Here is a 22,617-nt window from a genome sequence, read left to right as displayed (position 1 = left end):
CTAGGTTTCTCATCTGGATTTTGGGGACAGTAAGTTTTTACGGGTTTTGCTTAAAAACTAACAGAAATAATTCTGCTTGTGATGCAATTTATAAAATATAACAGCTTTACAGAGGCTCACCAAACCCTACCAAAAGTGTGCTGAGTAACAGACGTATTGATATTATCCCTTCCTGCTGCTAAAGTCTGATTCAAAAGTTGGACGTCTACTTCTGGAGGATAAAAGACACAAATCCAGCATTAGAGTCACTGAGGCTGTCACTTTTGATAAAGGCAAACAGCCATTTTTGGAAAAGAGCTGCACATCACCAGACCTATCTTGTGGAAGGGTTTGAAGGTACCCCTTGAATAAAAAAAAAGGGAAGGGAAGCATAGGACGAAATTTGGACCTGAGAAACAGACAAATCTCTTCTTGTTGGTGTGGAGGTTCTGCTATGTAAGTTGTACCCATGTTTCTAACACTTAAAATGTCTTGATTGTACCTGAAAAATGCTGTGATGATTATACTGTTTAATGCAGTAGGACAGGAGGACGCTACTGTCCTTCTTAGTAATTTGATCAACTGGCTTCCATCTTTGACTTCAGCCTTGATCTCCACATCTGCCATGTTCTTTGATAGCTTGATTTCAAGCCTGAATTGCTGGAAGTCAGTTTAGGTGAAAATGTTGGATTTATAGTGTGTTTTTGGAACTTACACACTTAATTTAAAAGTTAGAACAGGTAAACTCCAAGGTGAGCTTGGAGTATGTATTATGTTTCCTGCCAAGGGATCATACAATAGTGCTTTCATGTACACTTAAGAGTATCAGAAGTGGAATTAATGTGTAATACTAAATTCTTTCTCCCCTTTCCATCATGGCTGGATTTTTTAAAGCCCCTTTATTGTAGTACTACCTTATTTTTATTTTACATTGATTTGTATTGTTAGCTAGTGAAATAACTTGTCTCATACTAAACTGTCAATGTAATCCATTGGAAAAAGAAGTGTTTCCCCACTTGACATAGTAATAAAATTAAAAATTTTCAACTATTCTCTACAGAAGTAGGTACTGACTTTCTGATAGTGTGTTTAGTCTGCTAATGGCTGACCTGCTTCTTATCATAATTTTTCACAAAAATATTATCATAAAATTATCACAGATTTTGTTGTACAAATTTCTTGTAACATTTTACCACAAAACAGATTTAAAAGTCTGCTTTCTTTCTGTATTTTATCGATTGCTAAGGACGACTTACAGTGTGACACTGAAACATTTTTGTGAATGATTTTTAATGCTGACCTGAAAAAAATTATCTTTGGATTTTTTTTTTTATTTTTTATTAAAAAACCAAAAAAAAACCAAAAACAAAAACAAAAAACAAACAAACAAACAAAAAACAACAAAAAACCACACCACCACACCACACCTTTGGTCTAAGATGTCTTCCTGAATATTTTCAACCACTGTCTCTCTGAGATCAGTTGGGATTCAGTGTTTGGGCCTCAGCTTGAATAATTACTTATGAGAAAAAAATTGTCTGAAACAAGTCTATGTGATGTTTTGTATAGCACTTCAAATTGAGCATTTTGGAAAATTCTATGCTGGTCTTTTTTCTTTTCCTGGAAAAATGGATGTTCTTGACCCAGAAAGAAGAAAATCTAGGAAAACAAAACAATGTATTTATAATTTAGAGAGTAATAGACATATAAAAAAGTTGTGTTCAAAGTATTCAGTCCAAAAGTCGTATTCAAAATATTATCTTCTATTTCCATATAGTGTGAGTTTTGTTCTTTCTCTCCTCAAACCACACCCCTCACCTACTGGTAGCTTTCACCTTATGTCAGAAAAATCAGTCTTTTTGAGTGAGGAACTGGGATTTTCTTTAGTCTTCTTGCTAAAGAAACTGATGATGTGATTTAGGAGGAACTAAAATGCTACTTTGACAAGTTATTGCATGCAAGTTGGTGAGTGGGTGTTGTATTTGGAAAAACTTCTTATAATCACTGTAATGCATAAGAAGTTTTTAAATCAACTGTTCTTACATTATCAAAAAAAATCATTGGTATACCCTTATTAAGCATTAGAGTGTTAATTAAAAATTTTTATTTTTACTAGTCTAAAACTTCAATTTTTTACAGATTTATAAAGTTCATTAATGTGAAAGGTTTGTAGTTGAGCTAGACAAAATACGAACATGTAAATGAGTTTTTTTCACAAATCTGATTTTGGAAGGACAGTTTCATCTCTAGTTTGTAGATGTTTCATGCTACTGCATTAAAGAGAAACATTAAAATGTATTCTTAATATTAAGAAAAACATTTTTTTACAACTTTTTGATAGCAAAGTAGTTTTCTTTCTTAGCTTGTAATTGAACTAATGTCAAAATAGTTTTTCTTTATGGGAACTTGATTGTTAAAATAAAAACAAGCTAAAGAGTTTATGTTATACTACAAATAAAAGCCATTGCCACATTTTCTTGCAAACATACCTGTGTGCTTATGAGTTGGTGGTTATGTAGTTTGGTTTGTAACCAGACTTCCAATTCATATGCTCATGGGTGAGTCTTTTCACAAATGTTGCAACTGAGTTAATGAGATTAGATTTGCAGTTATGTGAATGAATCCCATCTCTTCTGGTAGTCTTGGTTTTTAAGAGTATTCATTATTCAGTATGATGGTTGCCTTGGAGAATCTGGCATAAAAGAATTGTGACCCTTCCTGAAACTTGGCTTGCTGATATTTTGCAGAGGGCTTGGATTTCCTTCTACATGCTATTTAGTTTGAATAGCTGGCTGCTGATTTTACACACTTCCTTTCTCAGATTAATGGAAGTGTTGCTTCAAAACTTCATCCTATCTATGAGTAAGAAATATTTGTGTCATGCATCATACAGTTTTGTATGTGAAAAGATTGAGTCCATGAGCTTGCAGTAACTATGATATCCTTTCGTAGTTTGTGATAATGATTTTACTTTCATTGTTTTAAAAGGTATGCCCGTAATCTTCATAAGATTTGTTCATGTCCTTTTTTGACAAGCCCAGAAACATAGTGGATCTCATTTCTTTTTCTGTGGAAGAAATGCTTGTGTTGTTCCCTGTTTTGGCTAGGAATTCATCTACTGGCTGAGAACTAACAAGCTTTTTGTTACTATTTACAGAATTTGTTGGGAGTAGCAAAACAATGTGACACAGGGTACAATAAACAGTTTTTAAAATCTGGGAGTCAAGGTGGGTATTTGGTTGGTTGGCTTGGCTTGGTTTTGTTGTTGTTTTGTTTTGTTTTTTTTTAATAATTGCTGTTCTTGCAAGAATCACAGAATAGCAGGTTGGAAAGGGATGTTAAGGATCATATGATCCAATCTTCCTGGAAAAATCATGGTCCAGTCACCATCACCAGCACCTTGTCCAGATGGATCTTAAAAGAGTCCAGCATTGGGAGATACACCACATCCCAGGGGTGATAATTTCAAGTGATGATTGTTCTCATTATGACAAATATTCCTTTGCAGTCTAATGGAATCTTCCCAGGAGTAATTTATACCCATTACCCTTTGTCTTTTCCTTGTGAAAGGGGAGTCACCTTCTTTGTAGCCCCCAGTGATAAGAACTCCTGCAAACATTCTTTTCTCAAGGCTGAGCAAGCCTGGTCCCTGTTTGCCTGCCCTGGTCCCTGTGGTTGCTTCTTAGGGCTGTTTTAATCCTCTGCAGATGCTCCTGCACTTCCCCGGGCCCCCTGCCTGCCCAACCCTTCTGGGTGAGCATTGTGCCAGGTGTTCTGAGGGTTTTCCTTTGTCCTCTTCCAGCAAAGGCCAATCTTTGAAGAAACACCTCTTTCTCTGTGGGATATTGGGTTATGGTTTGTCTGTTTGTATTGTTATTGTTAAATAGGTAGTCGAATATTGTTAAGCAAACTAGCAGAAAAATTGGTGAAAAGTCCTGTAAGTATAGGTTTCTCTCTTTGTTACTTGTATTCTATATTCCCTTAGTGATAAAGGAGAGTCCAGTTAGAAGAGTGGACTGTTCTGGAGGAAGGTGGAATAGACAAATGAAGGTATATCACAAAAATTCACCTCAGCCTGTAATCTGTTTTGTTTAGGTTGCTTTTAGCTCTGTTCCATGACATGTAATAATGTTCCATAATGTAATCTCTAAATAGAATAATGTTAGGGGAAAAGTGGTAGGATTTTTGAACTAGCCTGTAATTAAAATGATTTGTGAAATGTTTCTTTCTGTGATGTTCAGTTTGTTGCTGTTTGTGAAACTGCCCCATCCCCTCCTCCAGTAGTGGCTTGATTCCCAATAAATTCTGTATTTCCAAGTACTTCCTGCTCCCTTTGTTCTTTCATAGGAAGTGTTACTTAACGAACACTTCCTAGAGAAGTATACTGCCATACTGGCATGCACAAGATGCTTAGTGTCGGACAAGTCACCAAGGAAAACAACCTTTTTATTTGCTGCCTTTTCAGCTAATCAAAATAATCACTTGACAGATGGAATAGCACAGAAAAGAGATTGCATTCTGAAACAAAAGACAAAATACATAAAATAATTATCTAATTATCTTCCAAATTAAAAAAAAAAATCCAACTTGGCATTTAAATATCTACATATTTATCATTGTTGTATGGGAGGGCATAACTCACTTGGAACACCAATATAGAGTATGTAAGAGTGGGCATAAGCAATAAGACAAATACTGAGTCCTTTGCCAGCTGGGATTAAACCACAACAATACTGAAGAGATTTCGTTATAGCTTTTGAATTACTTTCCATTTCATTCCCTATAGTGGAATTCAAGAGTCCAGACTTGAGTAGGATTCACAGGTACTGAGGTTAGGGAAAGTATTTTTTTTTTCTTTTTCCTACTGGAGGTTTCGAGTACATCTTAAATCTTATTTTAATTTTCAGTGAGCAGTGGTTATACTTAAAAGCTAAAAAGTCCAGATTGGTTTCCAGCATATTCCAGTTTCTCTTGTCTGCAGATCTTAGCAAGACAGCCTCTGTAGTAAAATGCAGAGCTTAAATTTTTTGCTTCCTGATAAACAGGCTCAGAAGTCATTTTACCAGACTTCTTAGGTTCTGTTCAAACCATGTATTGCAGAAATGCTTTTCATCTGAAGAAATTTCAACAAGTTAGCTAAGTTCAAGTTAAGTCTTAAGATTCCTCTTTAACCTGAAATCATGGCCATTATGCAGGAGTCAGAAAACATAAAGCCTGAGGATTTTGTAGAGTGGTATAGGAATGGCAGTATGATGATTAATCTCATACCCACACCTGTCAGAGTTTTGTGGAAAACAGTAATAAATCAGTATCAAGCAAAGACATTGCTTTCTGTGTTTTGATTTTAACTCGTTCTGAGCAAGATTCTATTTAAAACTTAAAAAGTGCCTTACTGGACACAAATAATTGCAAAAATGGCAAATAAATGAGGTGTATGGGTATGGCTGGGTGTGTGTATCCTAACTAAAGCGTAGGAGATACCTGCCTGAAAAGATGTGGGTGAAGTGTACTGGTCTGCTAAGAATAAGAACAGATGATAATTTTTTATGTAGCTTTAAGTTATATTAAAAACACCAAAACCAAATCAAGCTGACATGAAATCTGGTTTTACCCAGTTCTGGGGAACTTTTGTCTACAGGAAAACTTCTAAAAACTCTTGAAACTTTCTTCTTGTTTCATTGCTTTTATTGGTGGACTGAACTTGTGTGTGTGTGTGTATATATATATAAACCGAATTATAAGTATGTGCAATCTAGTTAGTTTTTAACGCTGTTGAATGGGAATTGCAGTCCTCTGTATGTATGAGATGGGGTTTTGTTCTTCCCACTTGCTGCAGTTGTCTATGTGCAGTTGTCTGTCACAGAACAAGATCTTGTTTCTTAACATTTATGCATTGATTTGAAATTATTAATAATCTTTTATGGTTCATAATTTAAGTAAATTAATGTGTGTCTATCAACAGATTTGTCATAATTTTTTTTTCTTTATTTTTGCTGTAAGGAAACTAGTTACATTTCAAAGTTTGGAGTACTTTCTTGCAGAAATCTTCCACAGTTCTTCTAACAGGCGTCAGATCTTTAAAGGACAAAGTATATCTTTAATTTTTGGCACTTGTAAGGACCTCCTCTTGTAGCATGAAAGATTTCCTTCGGTAGTAGCCTCTCTTTCCTCCATTTGTGTTCAAAGGTGTCTGATTTCTCTTCATTTCTTTCAAGGATAGGTCTGCTTTTAAACTGCTGTAAGAAATGCTGACAGTAATATATTTCCTTTAGCTAAGACAATCTAAAATTAAGATAACTAGAAATTTTTGAAATTACTGAACACTCCCTGTGAGACAGAAAATATGTATGACTCATGGCTTGTGTGTTTTTGTTTTTTTTTTTTTTTAAATGCCAGGCAAGATTTTCAGAATGAATAAAGCCCAGTGTTTCTGAGAAACAGGAATAACCAGTATATCAGTGAGCTTTAAAAATTGCACTTGCCATTGCTCTCACATGTGAAAACTAATTGCGTAAATAGTTGTAACGCTTTAATAGTTTTTGTTAGGTGAGGGAGAAGGTACTGTAGATTTTTCATACATTTTCCTGTCTCATACGTACTTTTGACTGAACAGTTAAAAGAAGTAAAAGAAATGTGGAGATGTTCTTCCTCATAAGTCAAACCTTGATGTCACATGAGACAAAACGTACAGTAGAGTTACTAGAAAGTCTTAGATTTAAAGATTTTTCTGCCCCTGCCGTTTATTGAAAAGGGGGCTAAACATAATCATGTTTTGAAACCAAGTTTTGAAAGCAAGTATTTATATAAAAATACACTTTTTATTATTTTATAAAAATACATTTTTTTAATTCCAGTGTCCAGAAGGAATAAGCTGTCTTGCCCAACCTTGATAGTTCCAATTTCATATACCTTTCTTCTACAAGTATTATATTTTTCACAGTAAAACCATTTATTTGGGGATGGAGTTTAAAATTTAGATGTTGGGATGGGTATCCTACTATTTTTCATGTATCATCTTTTCAGTCTTGGTGATGTATAACGGAATAGCATTTTCCAGGGAAGAACACTTGATCACTTGATTCACTTTACTCTGGAAATGAACAAGCTTGAGAATCCTCCTTCAGACTCCAAGAACCAGGGTAAAATACATTTCTACCAGGAAATCTTATCTGGAGGCTGGGGTGGAAGTTGTAGAGAGCAAGAAACATGTTCACAGTAGTTTAGCCACAAATGCTGGTTATTTGTTTTCCCCTTCATGGTTATTTCTCTTTTGGCTTGTTTTGTGTTATGGAGGTAGCAAATAAACAAAATTAGTTGCAATTTAAGGCTGATGGGAATGTCAGCCCCACACAGATCCTCTTTCCCTGGCCCCCAGTGGGCTGGGCAAGATAGCCACAAGAAAATGAAAAAGCTCATGGAGTTGAGATGAAGACAGGGACAGCAAAAGCTGCATGCACAAGCAGAGCAAAATAAGGAATTTGTATCCTCCTTGCTGTCTGCAGTTGTACATCACTTGCAAGAAGTAGGGGTCCTTCATATATAGTGGCTTCTTGGGAAGACAAATGCCACCACTCCAAATGTCCCTGCAGCCCTCCTTTATGTGGTATGAGATATCTCTTTGGCCAGTTAGGATCCAGTGTCCTGGGTGTATCCCCTCCCAGCCTTCTCACTGGTACAGTGCTATTAGAAGCAGGGAGGACCTTGGTTCTTTGTGACCACTGCTCAGCAACAGCTAAAACATCCATTTGTTTTCAATGCTGATTTGCTTACAAATCCAGAGCATCAGTCTATATAAGCTTCTTGTAAGAAAATGTACTTTGTCCAAGCCAAAATCAGTACAAATTATGCCCACAAACCCACACCCCATCCCCAATTCCATACTGTTCATATGCTCAGCTCCCATTTTATCCAATATATCCTTATTATTCTCACCACCTAGACACCACTTCCTGTCTTTTGATGTATACACAGGTCCTTCATGTATGAACCACCCTTTTAAAATGCCCATAAATGTTCACTGACTTAATTCAGTCTGTGACTTCGAGCTCCATCTGTTCTGGTGATCACTCTGGACAGAGAGGTGGTGTGTTGTGGGGAATTACTGGGCAGAAAAGCCAGCTCAAGTCAGGTCACAGCTGCACTTGCGCTGCCTTGCATGACGCTCGTTTGCCACTGATTGATGTAGGTCCTTTTATAGGAATTCCTGTAACATAAAATGCAAATCACGTATTACTACAAATGAAGGGTTTTTCCATTAAGTCTCCAAGCCTTGTCAATTTGGGTGAGGCCGTAGAATATAACATTGCAATGGACTTCTCCCCTTGCACCTGCTCCCATGCAAAGTCCCTTCTATGGGATATGGGATATAATCCTTCAAGATTTGATAAAATATGAGTCCTTTCCTTAGCTACAGTATTTCCAGTTGAGACTACTCTAGTGTGAGCTGCCTGTGGTGGGGCCACTCCTCCTAATGGGTGCATGAATTGATGATTTAGATTGTTTAATGGACCACTGTCAAAGAGTTTTAGCAAAAACATTGTTAATAAGATGTTGTAAAACTGTGAAGTACGGTTTGGTGCCAAGATTTGCTGTGTGGCCCAATCATTTCAACAATGATTCAAAATTACCAGGCACAAATCAAAGTTACCATTCTACCGAGACTATATGTAATACCAATCACTTGAAGAAGACCTTCCTTTGGTAAAATGGTTTCTCTGCTTTCAGGAACAGCCTTGAGAGGCCACCCAGGGGAGATTACTGCCATGCTGCCTGGCAGGGAGAATTCAAATAAGGCTCACTTAGGCTGTCGTATTTATGGAAGAATGTGATTTGCTCATAGTGAGAAAAGTATGCATGAGACTCCTTGTGCTGATAGCTTCCTTTGTTCCTTGACAAATGATCCTTGGAAAAGCCAGTTGCTATTAAATTTTTAATCACATTTTGAAATATGAAATAATCATATTTCAAATTTTTGATCAGTGTTCCAAGCTCATAAGCATGAATCCTCACTGGGTCACTCTGCTCCTTTGTGGGTTTTCAGAAAACAGATAAAACTGGAGTTCTTGGCCCATTAATGGCTCAGGTCATTATCTTCTCTGGAACCTGTACTGTTTGGCTAAGGGAACATGGGCATCTGTCACAATGGGTACCTGTCTACAGGCCACAGCACCTGCCAAGATCTGGCTCTGGTGTGAGGTTTCCATAGGCTGAAGCTTCCTTTAGAGTACATTCACTTGCTCCAGTGTGGAGTCCCTTTCCTGATTTCTGCCATGGCGCTGGACGTTTTGTACATAGCAATGGAACATAGTACGTCCTCAGCACTTCTTTCTTGCACTCGTTTTTGTTTGTTTTTCTTTTCCCTTAATCTTCTTTTCTGATGTGCTTAGTTTTTCTTCCATTTTCTGCTGTGAGCTCTTGTTTTCCCACATGTGATGTGCCTTCTAGCAAAGAAACTTTGGCTTCTTCTTGATTATCCATTTATGTCCTAGTATATACTATTATTGTACTTAACGTATATTTAGGTACTTCACAGAAAAATGTTCTGCTAGTATAATCACAGGCAATTGTGTTGTATTGAAATTCCACATAACATTAAGACTTGTTCTGCTGAAATACTGTTCTGTTTTTTTGTGTTCAGTCACCTTAGTATTAGTGGTTTTATATTTTGCGATACTGAAAACCTGTACCTCTAGAGGTGCTAAATTTTAGCATTATTTTGATGTTTACCAGATTCTTTCTTTTACTCCTATGGATGCTAGTTTTGAAAACAATGCATTTTACTAGTAAAAAGTGTGTCATAAAATGGCCTATAATAGTTGAGGGTTCATTTATCTGCTTTTAGCATGGATCTTATGCTGCCCAATTGTTAATGAATACTAAATGGAATTGGATTCATTGACTTGGTTTTCATCTTCCACTCTCCTCATTATCTTTCTCCTTAATCAAGAGGTGTTGCTATCTGTGCCACATGGAACAAGGAAAGACTACAACATTACTTTTGTAATGAACTCTAACAAACTTCTGTTGACTTTTTTTTTAGTAACTGGAATTACTCATAACTTCTCTGAAGCTGCAAAGCTATAAATCTCAGTTTAACTACATGACCTAGACTGGATACAGGTCTATATATTTTACCTGGAATTACTTGAAAGAGGCATACAATTAAAGGGGTTAGAAAGAAGTTCTTAATTTTTCTTATTTTTATTTCTAGAAGCCATACATTTCTTGTCTATGGAAGACTTATTGAGATAGGTTTTTGCAGGGGGTGTATCTGGAGTTGGAGGGTGTTGTCATGGATAGTATTTGGATTGACAGGTGTAGGGGTCTCATGTTCACTAAATTCTGGTCTTAGTACTCACTCTTTTTCTGTGGGAGAGAGACTAGGAGAAAACAAAGCAGGCTCAACCTTAAAAATTAACAAATAGTTTTATTAACACACACTAAAAGAATAGAAAAAGAAACTTGGGAAAAAAACTAAAACAAAACAGAATGAAAGCTCCAAAACCACTCTTCCCTCCACTCACAAACTGTTCAGTTTCTTACAAAACAACATAAAGAGACAAAACTTGTAATTTTCAGTCAGTTTCACCATTTGAAAATAGTCTTTCATCAATTCTTTAGGTGAAGAGTCTTTCTTAGAGTCATGGATCCCACTGACAACTTAGAACAGTTCTCTTGTGGGATTTTTAACTGTCACAAAAACAACCACCCAGAGAAACCTGCCTTTGTGACCCCTCCCATGAGCAGCTTCCCAAGCTGCTTATGGGTCATGGGTCTTAGACTTTTGTATACTGGGGTGTCACCTTTTAAAGATGAATAACTCCAAAACGCAAAAGATTCTTCATCTCCAAGTGCAGAGATATCTTCTCACTTCTTCACTGGCACAGAGGGCTTCTCATCTCTATCTCTGTTCAAGCGTCTTGTAGGACTAATATTACTTAGTCCATCACAAGCACCTTTGCTCAAATCCACACACAAATCGAAACAATCAGCTCCCCAAATGCTTATCTTTCCCATGATTTAAAGGAATGATCTAAATATAGATTTCATTTCTATGGCTCAAGTAAGAATGGAACAACCAACCCTTCAACCCTCTGTCCTAATAGTCTTTTCACTCTCACTCTACTGACTTCATGCTTTTTCTTCTTTATGTTCGCCCTGGAAGCTTCACATTGCCAAGCAAGGGTTAAATCAGCCCAGAGTCTGTCTCTTTCTCTGTAGCTCATGGTATTAGATGTTCAAGGCCGGGCTGGTGAGGGAGGAAGAGCTCACACAAGAACATCAGAGATCACAGCACCCGGGCAGTCTGGAATCACAAAAAAAACCCCCCTAAGCAGTATCATAAATGCCTTCTCAGCCCACTCCTCGGTGTAAATCGGGGTGCTCTCAGCCTAAATGGTGCCCATAGCTCTTATCAGAGGCCCAGCAGAGATCTCTCCCTGCTCCAGGGAAGTTTAGAGAGAGTAGTTGTAAAGCAACAACTTCTCCTCCCCATCCCAGGAGCTGATAGAATCCGGCCAGGCCTCAGGCCAGCTCCCCCTCAAAAAAGGGGGGAGCTGCAGGCCCAACTCGATGTTACCTGTCTCTCTCTCACCAAAAAAAAGAAGGAAAAGACCCACCTACAGGAAATCAAGGGGTTTTATATGGTACTTCTCAAAGTCGTAGCCAACAATTTTCAGTGGTCAAAACAGATGCCAGTATTCCAACTAACCCTCTGATAGGTCCCTGTCCTTTCTAAAACAATTCCCAGGTCCTGACCCCGAGAATTATTCTACATTCCTCTATAACTAAAAAACCAAACTGTACTAACCCATGACAACAGGTCATTCCAGCATCATACTGAGCAAATAGAAACTGTGGAAGTAATCACTCCAGCATTCTCATAAGAGCGTTGTACTGAACCAGGAAGCACCATTTGCAGAACAACAAGCATAAGGTTGCATTAAAATTGCCTGTCCAAGGAGAGCTAGAACCTTGCTAGCATTAGCAGTGTTCTTGCCCCTACTGCTGTCCTTACTCCTAGCTACACACTGCTGCTCCTTTTTTTTTGTTCGGTGCTTAGCTTCATCTAGTACCTTTGACAAGTGCTCCAACTCAGTAATCTGACAAAAAAACCTAGCCTGTCCCTGCAGTGGGAAGTACAAGAAATTCAAGAAATCTTTGGACAATGGTCTCAGGCCCATGGTGTGACTCTTGGGGCTGTACTGTGCGGGGCTAGGAGCTGGACTCAGTGATTCTTGTGGGCCCCTTTTCAGCTCAGGATATTCTATTTTTTTTTTTTTTTTCATTTATTACCAATTAAACAGTAGGATACTGAGAAATAAGAGCACATTTAGAACCAGCTTCCTTCAGCCTCAACTTCACTCTCCATTCTTCTCATTTCCTGAGCTATGCAGGGGAACGGGGAATGGGAGTTGCAGTCAGTTCATAATGCTTTCTTCCGGCTCCAGAGTGGGGTCTCTCTGTAGGAGACAGTCCTCCATGAGGGTGTTCCAACATGGGTTCTCTTCATGGGTTCAGTTCTTTGAGAACAGATTGCCTTAGTGTAGATCCACCATGGCTGCAGCTCCTGCCAGGGGCCTTCTCCAGCATGGATTTTTCAGGAGCCGCAGTTTGCTTCGGAGTATATCCATCCGCCTGTTCTGGTGTGTGCTCTGTGGGCTGCAGGTGGATTTCTGGTGTCTAGAGAATCTGCTTCTCCTCCTTCCTCGATGACTTTGGGGTCTGCAGAGTTGTTTCTCTCAGTTATTCTCATTCCTCTCAGCTGCTGTGCAGTGTTTTTTACCCTCTCCTATATTTCCTAATATAGCAGAGGCATCACCAGTATGGCTGAGGGGCTCAGCTTTGGGCAGCATCCAGGTCCATCTTGGAGCTGACTGGAACTGGCTCTGACACAGGGACAGCTTCTGGTGTCCCTGCAGCTGAGCCCACCTCAATTCAATGTCTTTCTTAGCGAAGGAACATACAATGAATTTAATTCATAGTTCATAGGTAATTTGTAATTGAAATTAAGTATTTGAAATTATCTCTCATCTGCTTTATTGTTGGAGGCTAATCCTAACTCTATAAACATTCTTCCTTTAATATTTTTTATTTTTGTATAACAAAGGGAAAACAAAGGGCATTTCATTTCAGTGAACTTTTATTCTTATTACATTGTGCTGCTGATAGTGATCTGGATATTAAATGAAAGCAGAGATATCTTACGTGTTTTCCCTTTTAAGCAATTGATTAGTATCATCCAGCTTGTTAATTTTTTCATTATATATAGGAGTTTGCTAAGATGTTGTCTTTCTATAAAAAGTGTTGATCTTTCTTTACAAGAGAATTTTGCCGTTTTGATACCTGGTCAAAGCAGAAGCATTAGAAGGTGAATTATTGTGAATGAAGTGCTTTTCAAATGCTATTAAAATTCAGAGTGGGAGAATCAACACATGCTGTCTTGTCTTCATACTTCTGAAACATATCTATGACTCCCAAAAGAGGATTGGGAGTGTTTCAACCAGTTTCAGGCTGTAAAAGTGAATTTCTACTTTAATTTTCCTGTTTTAATAATGCAAACACAATTGTATTAATGTGATCAGGAAAGAATTTTTTTTGATGGTTTTCTTACATATTTCTGTCCTATCAAGTGCAATTCCTTGTTCTTAAACACCTTTATACCAAATACTTCACAGTATGGTGATGGAGAAAATGAGTAAAAGATCTTACCTTGAACTGTATATCATATTTTGAAAAATCTTAGCTTAGAATTCAGAAATTGATGTACGATACCAGAATTTCCAAGAACATTAATTTTATTTTGGTCTGAAACACACTGGCAAATGTCTCTAGATTGTGCAATTTTAAAATTCCTTCTTTTTCACGTATTTCTTTGTATCACATCTAAGTGTGCATTGTATTGAGGAGTGGTATGTGTTGTATTTATGTTAGGAATGGGAGGAAAATGTGACTGAGAAGGTAGTCCTAGGATAGCTTTACTTGTTGACAAATAATGAAGTCTAAAGCAAAGGCTGCTCAGTAACATCACATTGTGAAGTAGTTAAATATTTTCTGCATTTTTTTCTTACACATTTTCTATTTCCACTGAGTTCTCACACAGGGTTAAAAAAATTAACAATTCTAGAAGTTTATCTGACAAAGTCAAATCTGCTTAAACTTTTGAGTTTGTCCCTTCTGTCCCAGTCTGGGAGATGCTGAGGGTGACAGCTGTGTGCTGAGTTATGTTTTTTTTGCTGTTTTGCTTCCCTTGGTTTTTCTGTGCTTTCTCATGCATATCCTGAGGCTCACACACACACACACACACACACACACACAACCCCCAAAACTGAGACCGGTTTTAGTTTCTATATATTCTATAAATTTTTGGCCAGTCCCCCTAGAAATAATGTCCTTTTCTGTATTTTGCATAGACATATATAATAACCTGTTTCCTTGCATCCTTCTGTTTGTGATTTCCATAACTACTATTGCTGTATGAGTTGCTTACTAAATACAATTAAGTTCTTCCTTTATTGTTTAATGCATAGGGTTTGCTTATGGCTTGGGGCTATAGGGTTTATGATTTTCTCTCATTACAGGAGTTAAGGAACTGCAAGTTGTGTTATGAACATGTTGATCTCCAAAAGGGAAGAGTATAAATGACAGTTCTTCATCCTCTATTTCTTTGCTGTAAAAAACTTGAGTTAATTTTAAAAAACACAAAAGAAATCTGTCTAGTGGATAAGGCCTACCATATTTATGGAATTGACAGAGCATTTGAAATACTTTCCTTTATTATTTTTCTTGTTATAGATAGTCTATCTTAAGATAGTAAGTAGAACTTACTTTTCCAATGATTCATAGGCCATCAGAATCTCTCAAAATAAGCTAAGATTCAGGTAATGAACTTTTTTCATATGTTGTGTTGCCCATATAAACAATCCTTTTAAGGACAGCTTAATATTAATTACTATTTTATTATTCTAGTTAAATGGGAGAGAAATACACATTGTCTAATTTCAACCTATTTGGGAAGCATTCAAAGAGTAAATCCTATTAGAATGAATCCAGTTTCACTGCTGTAATGCATACAAGAAAACTCAAATCATAGTCCTTTATTTAATGTATTAATATTGTTCTTCTGTGATGGACTGGGCAATAGGTTTCTTTATAAAATATTTATTTTAAAAACAGGCATCATACTTATTCTCAGCAGAACAAATTTTGGAAAAGGTTCATAAAAACAACATTAGGAGCAATCATAATTCTCTTTTTTTTTTTATTATTCCTTTGGTATATCTGAGGCTCTTGTTGATAGCTGAAGATAAGGATTTCCAAGATAAGAATATAAAAGAGGCCAGCTATATTTGAAAAGTCAGCATTTTAATTTTTAAAATATATGTTTAATACTACATCAAATCCAGTGTGGGTTGCTGCCCAAGCAAGGGGATCCTTTACAGCCCCAGCTGTATGCTCACACCTTTTCAGTTGTGATCGAGGGCCGGCAGTTGCCTGCTGGCACACTGACCAATTGATGTGATGAAAAATTAATACACTGCTGAGGTGGACATGGGGGAGAGCATCATGTTGCTGAATAAATGCACAGCAAGAAGAGGAAAATACAAGGCAGGCAACAATTACAATGGGCGATTGGAGATTCTGTTCCATGGGCCAGAGTTGTACTACAGACGGTTGTACCCAAGGGCAGGACCCAGCACTTGGCCTTGTTGGACCTCATCCAACTGGCCTCAGCCCATGGATTCAGCCTGTCCCGAGCCTTCCTGCCCTCCAGATCAACACTCCCACCCAGCTTGGTGTAATCTGTGAACTGACTTAGGGGACACTTGATCTCCTGGCCTGGATCACCAGGGAAGTTGTTGAATAAGTTTGCGCCTGACTTCATCCTCTTTGCACCTTTCCTTCATCTATTTCTTTACCTTGATGAGATCTCTCTCAGCCTTCTCCTCTTGGGGTTGAAAAGTCTCTGCTCTCTCATCCTGTTGGAGTATGAGAGATACTCCAGTGTATTCAGCATCTTCATGGTACTTGCTTGGCCTCTCTTCAGTATGTCCATGTATCTCTCACACCGGGGAGCCCAGCACAGGACCCAGCACTCCATGTGTGGCTTCACCAACACTGAGGGGAAGAATCCTCTCTGTGTCAACCTGGCCATGCTTTGGCTCATGCAGCCAGAAGGTACCATTAGTCCTTCTGGTAGGTTAACCTTGGCTAAAAACCAGGTGCCCATCCCAAACCACTCAATCACTCCCTTCCTCAGCTGGACAGGGCAGAGAAAATATAATAAGAGGCTCTTGGGTCAAGATAAGGACATTTCTCCTGCTTGTCAAGGTCCTTCTGGATAGCAGCCCAACACTTTGATCTATCAGTCAGTTGTCACAGTCCAGTGTCATCTGCATTATACATATCTTTCCAACCCCTAGATATGTTTTGTGAGATATTTTTATTGATGTTAAGGATCAAGAGGTTGTCTAATATGATGACTTCTTGCCAAATGTGTTTTCCTATGAATCTGTGTCCTAAGTGGCTGCATTTAGTGTATTAATTAATCCCTAAGCAGATCCCACAACATATTGATTATCCTAGAAGCAAAGTATTCAAACTTTTAGACCTAATTGCAGTTCATTTGTTGAACTGGCTATTGTTTTTATGCCCAGTTATTGTCGAAGCTTAAAATTTTGCTGAAGACAAAATGTGATCTTGGCTCTAGCTGAAGACAGAATGCAAGGAATCCTTGCTGATTCCCACGACTCCAGTGCTTAAGAAACGAACCGGAGATTCATGTATGAGGAATTACCATGCATGATAGACTTGGATATTAATCCCCATTAATTTTGATCATCTTCAAATTTCTCTTTTCTTTGAAGGTAGTGGTGATTGAGGGTGTGGTTTCTGCTTCTGGCTTGTTCTCTTGGTACTGTGTTTAAAATGTTGTAGTGACTAAGCAGAAAATAATAAAATACTATAATGTGTTTTATAAACTTGTTAATACAGAACTTCATTTTTATGTAGCTAATTTTTGAAAATTAATTGCAGTTCTTTTGAAAGACACACTTCTAATTTGTATATTATCACACTGATATATTGTTGCTCTGTTTTGAATTCTAATTTGAATTCCAGCTTCTTACTTGTATCTCCTTGCCTGCCTCTCCTCCCTCTACTCCCGTTGTGTCTTTGTGCTAGTTGCTTTAAGCTGTTGGTTTTAGGTTTTTTTCTTCCTTGTTTTTTGCTTTATTTGGGTGGAGCATGTGGGATAAAATAAACATGCTTGCATTACCCAATCTAATTTTCATCTCCCTTTCTCTACTTTCACTGTAGTCTTCGTCATTAATTATGTCTTTTTACTTTATTACTTCTGTTCCCTTAGGATATCTTAACCCAAACTGAAAGCAAAACAGTGGTATCTAGATGTCCACATAATGAACCTTGATTGTGTAATCTTATTACTGTATCTCTCATCATCACTTTTTTTCCTCAACTCATAATTGTCGCATCATACCTAAAATGATGTTGGAATAACTACAGGATAGTGCTGCCTTCCTAAAGTTTTTCCTCTCCTTTCCTTCCAAATGTAAAATTTCTTTGTGCAAGGATCTAATCTGAAATATTAGGTACATTAAACTTCATATTTCATATTCATCAGTTGATAGACATTAAAAAGCACTTGGGGTAAAATTGGACCCTTTTTAAGGAGAATATACAGATGTGTATTTATCTCACTACAGCTTAATTTCTTTTGGTTTTTTTGACTATTCCGAATTATTGCATTACCCCCACCTCCTGTAGTCAACTACAAATCATCACATATTCTCTTAACATTGTGTTCCGGTGATATTTGCTATTACTGTGCTTAACTTGTAGTGAGAATTCAAAGCTGCTATAAAGAAGCCCTTGTATTTTAGATGAGGAAGGACTGTTTGTCTGGTTTCTTAGTTCCTTTTTTTTTTTTTTTTTTTTTTTTAATATTAAATAACTCTCCTTTATTAAATTGTATGCCATATAGATATTTGTGACAGGCTTGATGTAACAGATCTCAGACTTCTTGAAGCTGGCATAAACTAAGCATTTGTTCTTATTTCTAATTATTGGAAAATATCTCTTCATATTAAAATATATATATATATATATATAATATATATATATTAAAAAAAAAAAAAAGTAGTTCTATGTATATTACAACTCATTATATTCTTCCTGTCCCTGTTTTTTAGATTAATTGCTTGTCAAGTGCATTTCCGCTATGGTATGGGAGAAAAAAAAAAAAATCTTGGGTAATACAGCTAGAGAAAGGTAGTAGAATTTCTGGTCGGGTAGTTTACAAAGTCACTAAACAGTTACTATTGTGTAATTATTCCTTAAAGAGTGAAAGTAGTGAAGCCTTATGTTATTGTAGTTAACTTATGCGAAGCATATAAGCATGTCACATTTGTCTTTTTTGTTTTTAAATTATTTTTGATCTTCATCACAGCACAGTACTTTATATGTGTTGCAGATTTGTATAGTTCACCAGTGAAAATGATTTAAATTACTTCTTCTAATAAAGAAGTGGAGACATAAAAGTTTACATCTAAAAAGGAATTAAGATTTTATCATTGCTTGCATTAATGGTTTTGGACACCCTTGGCATATATTTGGCAAGCTGAAAACTAATATGTGTTTATTTTCAGTTGTTTGTGACTAAATCTTTTTTGCCATCCTTCAGTGAAAACAATTTGCAATTTTAATGTTGATTAACGTAATCAGATTTTTAAATCTTGCAAATAGTCCAATGCAAATCCAATGTGGCTGTTTAACAAAAGGGAGTGACTTTTTAGCCAGTATGGCTTCTTAGTTTATGCTTAAGCACTTTTGATTTATAAGAAGCCTTTTTGGTACATGTGCCCTGAAATGGGAGTGATTTTGTTTTAAATACATGGATTTTCATTTGTTTCATATCAGAATCCTTATTTTCTATTTTATCCGTATAAAAGTGTTTTGACTATGTGTGGGGCTGGAAGATATTTTAATTTGGGTAGATTTTTTTCTTACTAGTATTTATATTAATCTAGAATAGCCCATTTATTATATTCTATTTATACTAATTTAGAAGAATTACTACATAGTACAGGTAAAAGCTTTTGATTGTGAATGGAAACTTTCCTTCTGCCGAAACTGGAATTATCAAAAAATAAAAGAATACTAATACATATGTGTTCAGTAGGACAATGTGTAAGTTTCTAGCATAATTAATAAAAAATACTAAAATTTTGGAATTAAATATCGTGTCAACTTATACGGGGAATAAGAACAGTTGACGTTAAACAGGGGGGAAACTAATGGTTTATGCTGACATACTCTCAGTGTATGAAAGGATAGGAAACTACTCAACTAATATAAAGCAGTCTGATGTCAACAGTTCTGGTTGATGTGTTTCCAAAGATAATTTTTAGGTATCTGTTTCCTGAAATAAAAAGTAGCTAAAGTGCATAAGAAGCAGATACTTATTAATGACATAATGGTTTATTACAGGTTGAATTAAAATGTTCTCCAAGTCTGCAATATGTGCAGAAACATTTGGTGATAGTTAATAAAATTTATGAACTTTAATTCTTGCTCTGTCAAGTTGGTGCCTTTTTTTTTTTTTTTTTCCCCTCTGCTTGTAGGCCACATTATACTGGTGTTTGCGTATGTGAAATATGCCATACTTTGCATTTTACATATTGAGGAGGTTTTTATACTCCTATCATGTAAAATAAGTTTGAAGATACATTTTGTATATCAAAATGAAATGTGTCCATTTCTGATCCTGTATGCAGGGAAGGGAAGGAAAAGGAGAAGTCAACAGAACCAATGCAATCTTCACTGGGTTGGGCTAAAGGTCATGAAATAACCTACTAATGTATTAAAATGCCTCATCAGTGATTTGCTGAGAAGTAATGCTCTAATGTGTTAGTAATCCTTAAGCTCCTTCTGTTTTTACAGGTTCTGAGGGATGACTGATGCTGGTTTCTGTGATGCCGTTTGAAGTCTTCAGCACTGTGGATTTATAAGTAACATGCAGATTTAACTGCACAGCCTGGGCAGAAAGCATCAGGTGTGCTACTCCTTTTCAGCTCCTTAAGTGGACAGAAGTACAGTGTCATCTAAGAGCAAGGGAAGATTCTTCAACACCTTTTTATAGATAATAAAAAAGACAACACAGTATCATCTGCCTTCCGGATTTACAGTGCACCGCCTTCCAAGACAGATGGTCTGTCAGAAGCTAGAGGATCCCCACAGAGCACATAATAATGAAGTAGTGAAATGATACTGCTGCTGCTGCCACCTGATTGTCAGGATCACAGCTGATAGAACTGCACTGCCCTTTTTCTGCTTGCTTAATCAGGTCAAAAATAGCAGGGTGGACATGGCTGGCTTCGTTAACAAACTGCTAATACTGCTTCTTCTGTTTCAAAACATCTGTTTGGGTTTCAGAAGCCCACTTTCAGTCTTCAAGAGGTGGGTTACACGAAAATATTATGTGTTTAATGTATGCAGTCACAATATTACAAAAGTATGAAAAGCTTAGCTAAAAATGTGTTACGGTATTTGTTCAGTTTTGATAATTGCTCTGAATTTTCTTTCTGCACTTTTGAAATGGAACTATTGTCATACTGAAGACAGAAACTCATGTTTTATCCATAGGGTTGCTCATTAAAGTTGGTAAAGAACGATAAAATGGCAATTAATACACCTTTTTTATTTAACGCTACAGCTGTATTTGAGGCTACACAGGGAGTAAATATATTTCAGATGCTGGAGTTAGCTTGCAGGGTAAAATTATGTTTTAACAGGAAAACATCAACTAAGCTGAAGAGTCCTGAGAAATTTAGAGGTTGTTTGAATTCAAAATTGCATATGTAAACTTTAATGTAGTGCGGACAAGAGAAGTAGCCTCTTAGCACCTGAAAAAAGGATTTTACTGTTATTGAGGTTGGGTACCATGTCACTACTGTATTCATGAATATACATAGTCAAAACTTGTATCAGTGTTGTATCAATGTTTCTCACATCTTGCCATTCAGCTCTTTATAGTGATCTACATTTTTCTTATGATTAGTTTATTTGTTGCATTCAATACAGAATTTGATATTCAATTTGATGTTGGTAAGTTTACTGTTTTACATTGCTACTTGTAGTACCATAGAAGTTGCTATAAATGCTATAGTGTATGAATTAAAAGTTGCCCCTTTGCATGTAATTTAAATTTAGTCTGTATAGAATTATAAATCATAGTCTCAAAAAACTCCAAAACTGTTGTGAATTATTCATAGTACTTGACATATTGTAGTGAACTAATTCTCTATCTGTACATCCATGTGCCTCAGACAATTATTAGGATGAGATGATAGGTTATGTTTTCAGCTAACATTTTCCAAACTAGTCATCTGATTGCTTAGATCAGGAGCTACCTCAGTAAATGCTGCATAACTTAAGATGTTTTCTTCAGCTTGCAATGGAGTGAAATTTTCAGATCACTCCTGGAACTACTCAGCATTGTCTAACTTCTTCACTGGTTCTGTAAAGACCATTCTTTAAAAAAAGATTTTTTTTTTTTAAATTATTAATTTTTGTTATGTCTTTCTTCCTTCTTTTCAAGATATAAAGATACTAGCAGATCTCTTTCCAGTGAATGCCTTGGAAGCGACCAGCCGGTGATTTCCTTTGGTCTGTCAGATTTTGCACTGGACATTCGCATGCCTGCAGTGACACCTAAGCAGGTGAGAGAATTGTAGCTTTTGCCACTTTTTTCAATAAACTAGGAAAACAAAGACTTCCCAAATTCCCTATATCACTCAAATAAAATGAACAAAAAGTAGGCAACAAAAAAGTAGCCTCAAATGAAAGCAAAATCTTTTCATTTAATTTTGTTTGTAAAATACTGTTTTCATAAACTGAATTGTTGAAGTTTTATAATGTGAGACATTTCTAGCTGAGCTAGTAAGACATGGAGTTGCTGTTTACACCATGTCTTGGATGATGCATCAGTGAATCTAGTTACATTAAAATGTGCATTGCTGCAACTTCGGCAAGCCGAGAGAAAATAACCAAAAAGCATTTTAAAAAGGGTAGTACTTCTGACCCAGGATTTTTAACTCTTAAAATACATCATGAAAGTTACTGTAAGTAAGTTATAATTTTATACTCTTTAAGGTGTGAAGTCTGTTATATTCTACTGAGCCAAGTGAGTAAAAGTGAAGACAGTTAAGATTTGTAAACTTAGCATTAACATTTTTAAGATTCACATAAAAGTATTGAGATTCCACTGTCATTTTCATATCTATTTTCATTAAGCAAGATAAAGAATGATTTTATTTATTTTTTTCTTTTTACAGTAGGCCATCGCAGGGAATTATATGTATCATTAAGAGGTCTACATCTCTTTTAAAGGTCTGCAGATGCTTGAAAAGAGCAGTATATTGTGCTGCAGTAGTTGATGACTCATTTTTGCAGATAGCACTTTTTAAAAGAGTGAAGGAAAAGTGAGATTTTCAAGTTATTGCAGAAAACTCCTCTGGAACATGTTATTTAAGTCAAGAGGTGCCAAACAGAAATATGGTTTCTACTGGATCTTCTTTGCAGCTAAAAATTAGAATCCATCGGAAAGAGTGAAAAGTACTC

The 22,617-nt window shown here is 36.5% G+C and overlaps 1 protein-coding gene across 16 annotated transcripts in view; it reads left to right on the top strand.

The window, feature by feature from the left end:
* PAM (peptidylglycine alpha-amidating monooxygenase) overlaps positions 1-22,617 on the top strand; it is a 133,243-nt gene that overhangs the window by 33,128 nt on the left and 77,498 nt on the right. For all 16 annotated transcript variants that reach the window (XM_040089274.2, XM_040089265.1, XM_040089262.1 and 13 more), the window contains 2 exons: positions 19,939-20,454; positions 21,596-21,716. In XM_040089274.2, coding sequence (XP_039945208.1) covers positions 20,363-20,454; positions 21,596-21,716 — 213 coding nt within the window. In that variant the 5' untranslated portion in view covers positions 19,939-20,362. The remainder of the gene's footprint in view (positions 1-19,938; positions 20,455-21,595; positions 21,717-22,617) is intronic.

This window comes from Hirundo rustica, chromosome Z, assembly GCF_015227805.2.
Source record: "Hirundo rustica isolate bHirRus1 chromosome Z, bHirRus1.pri.v3, whole genome shotgun sequence".
Lineage (NCBI taxonomy): Eukaryota > Metazoa > Chordata > Aves > Passeriformes > Hirundinidae > Hirundo > Hirundo rustica.
Note: the sequence above shows the minus strand (reverse complement) of the source record. Positions and strands in the feature narration are given on the sequence as shown.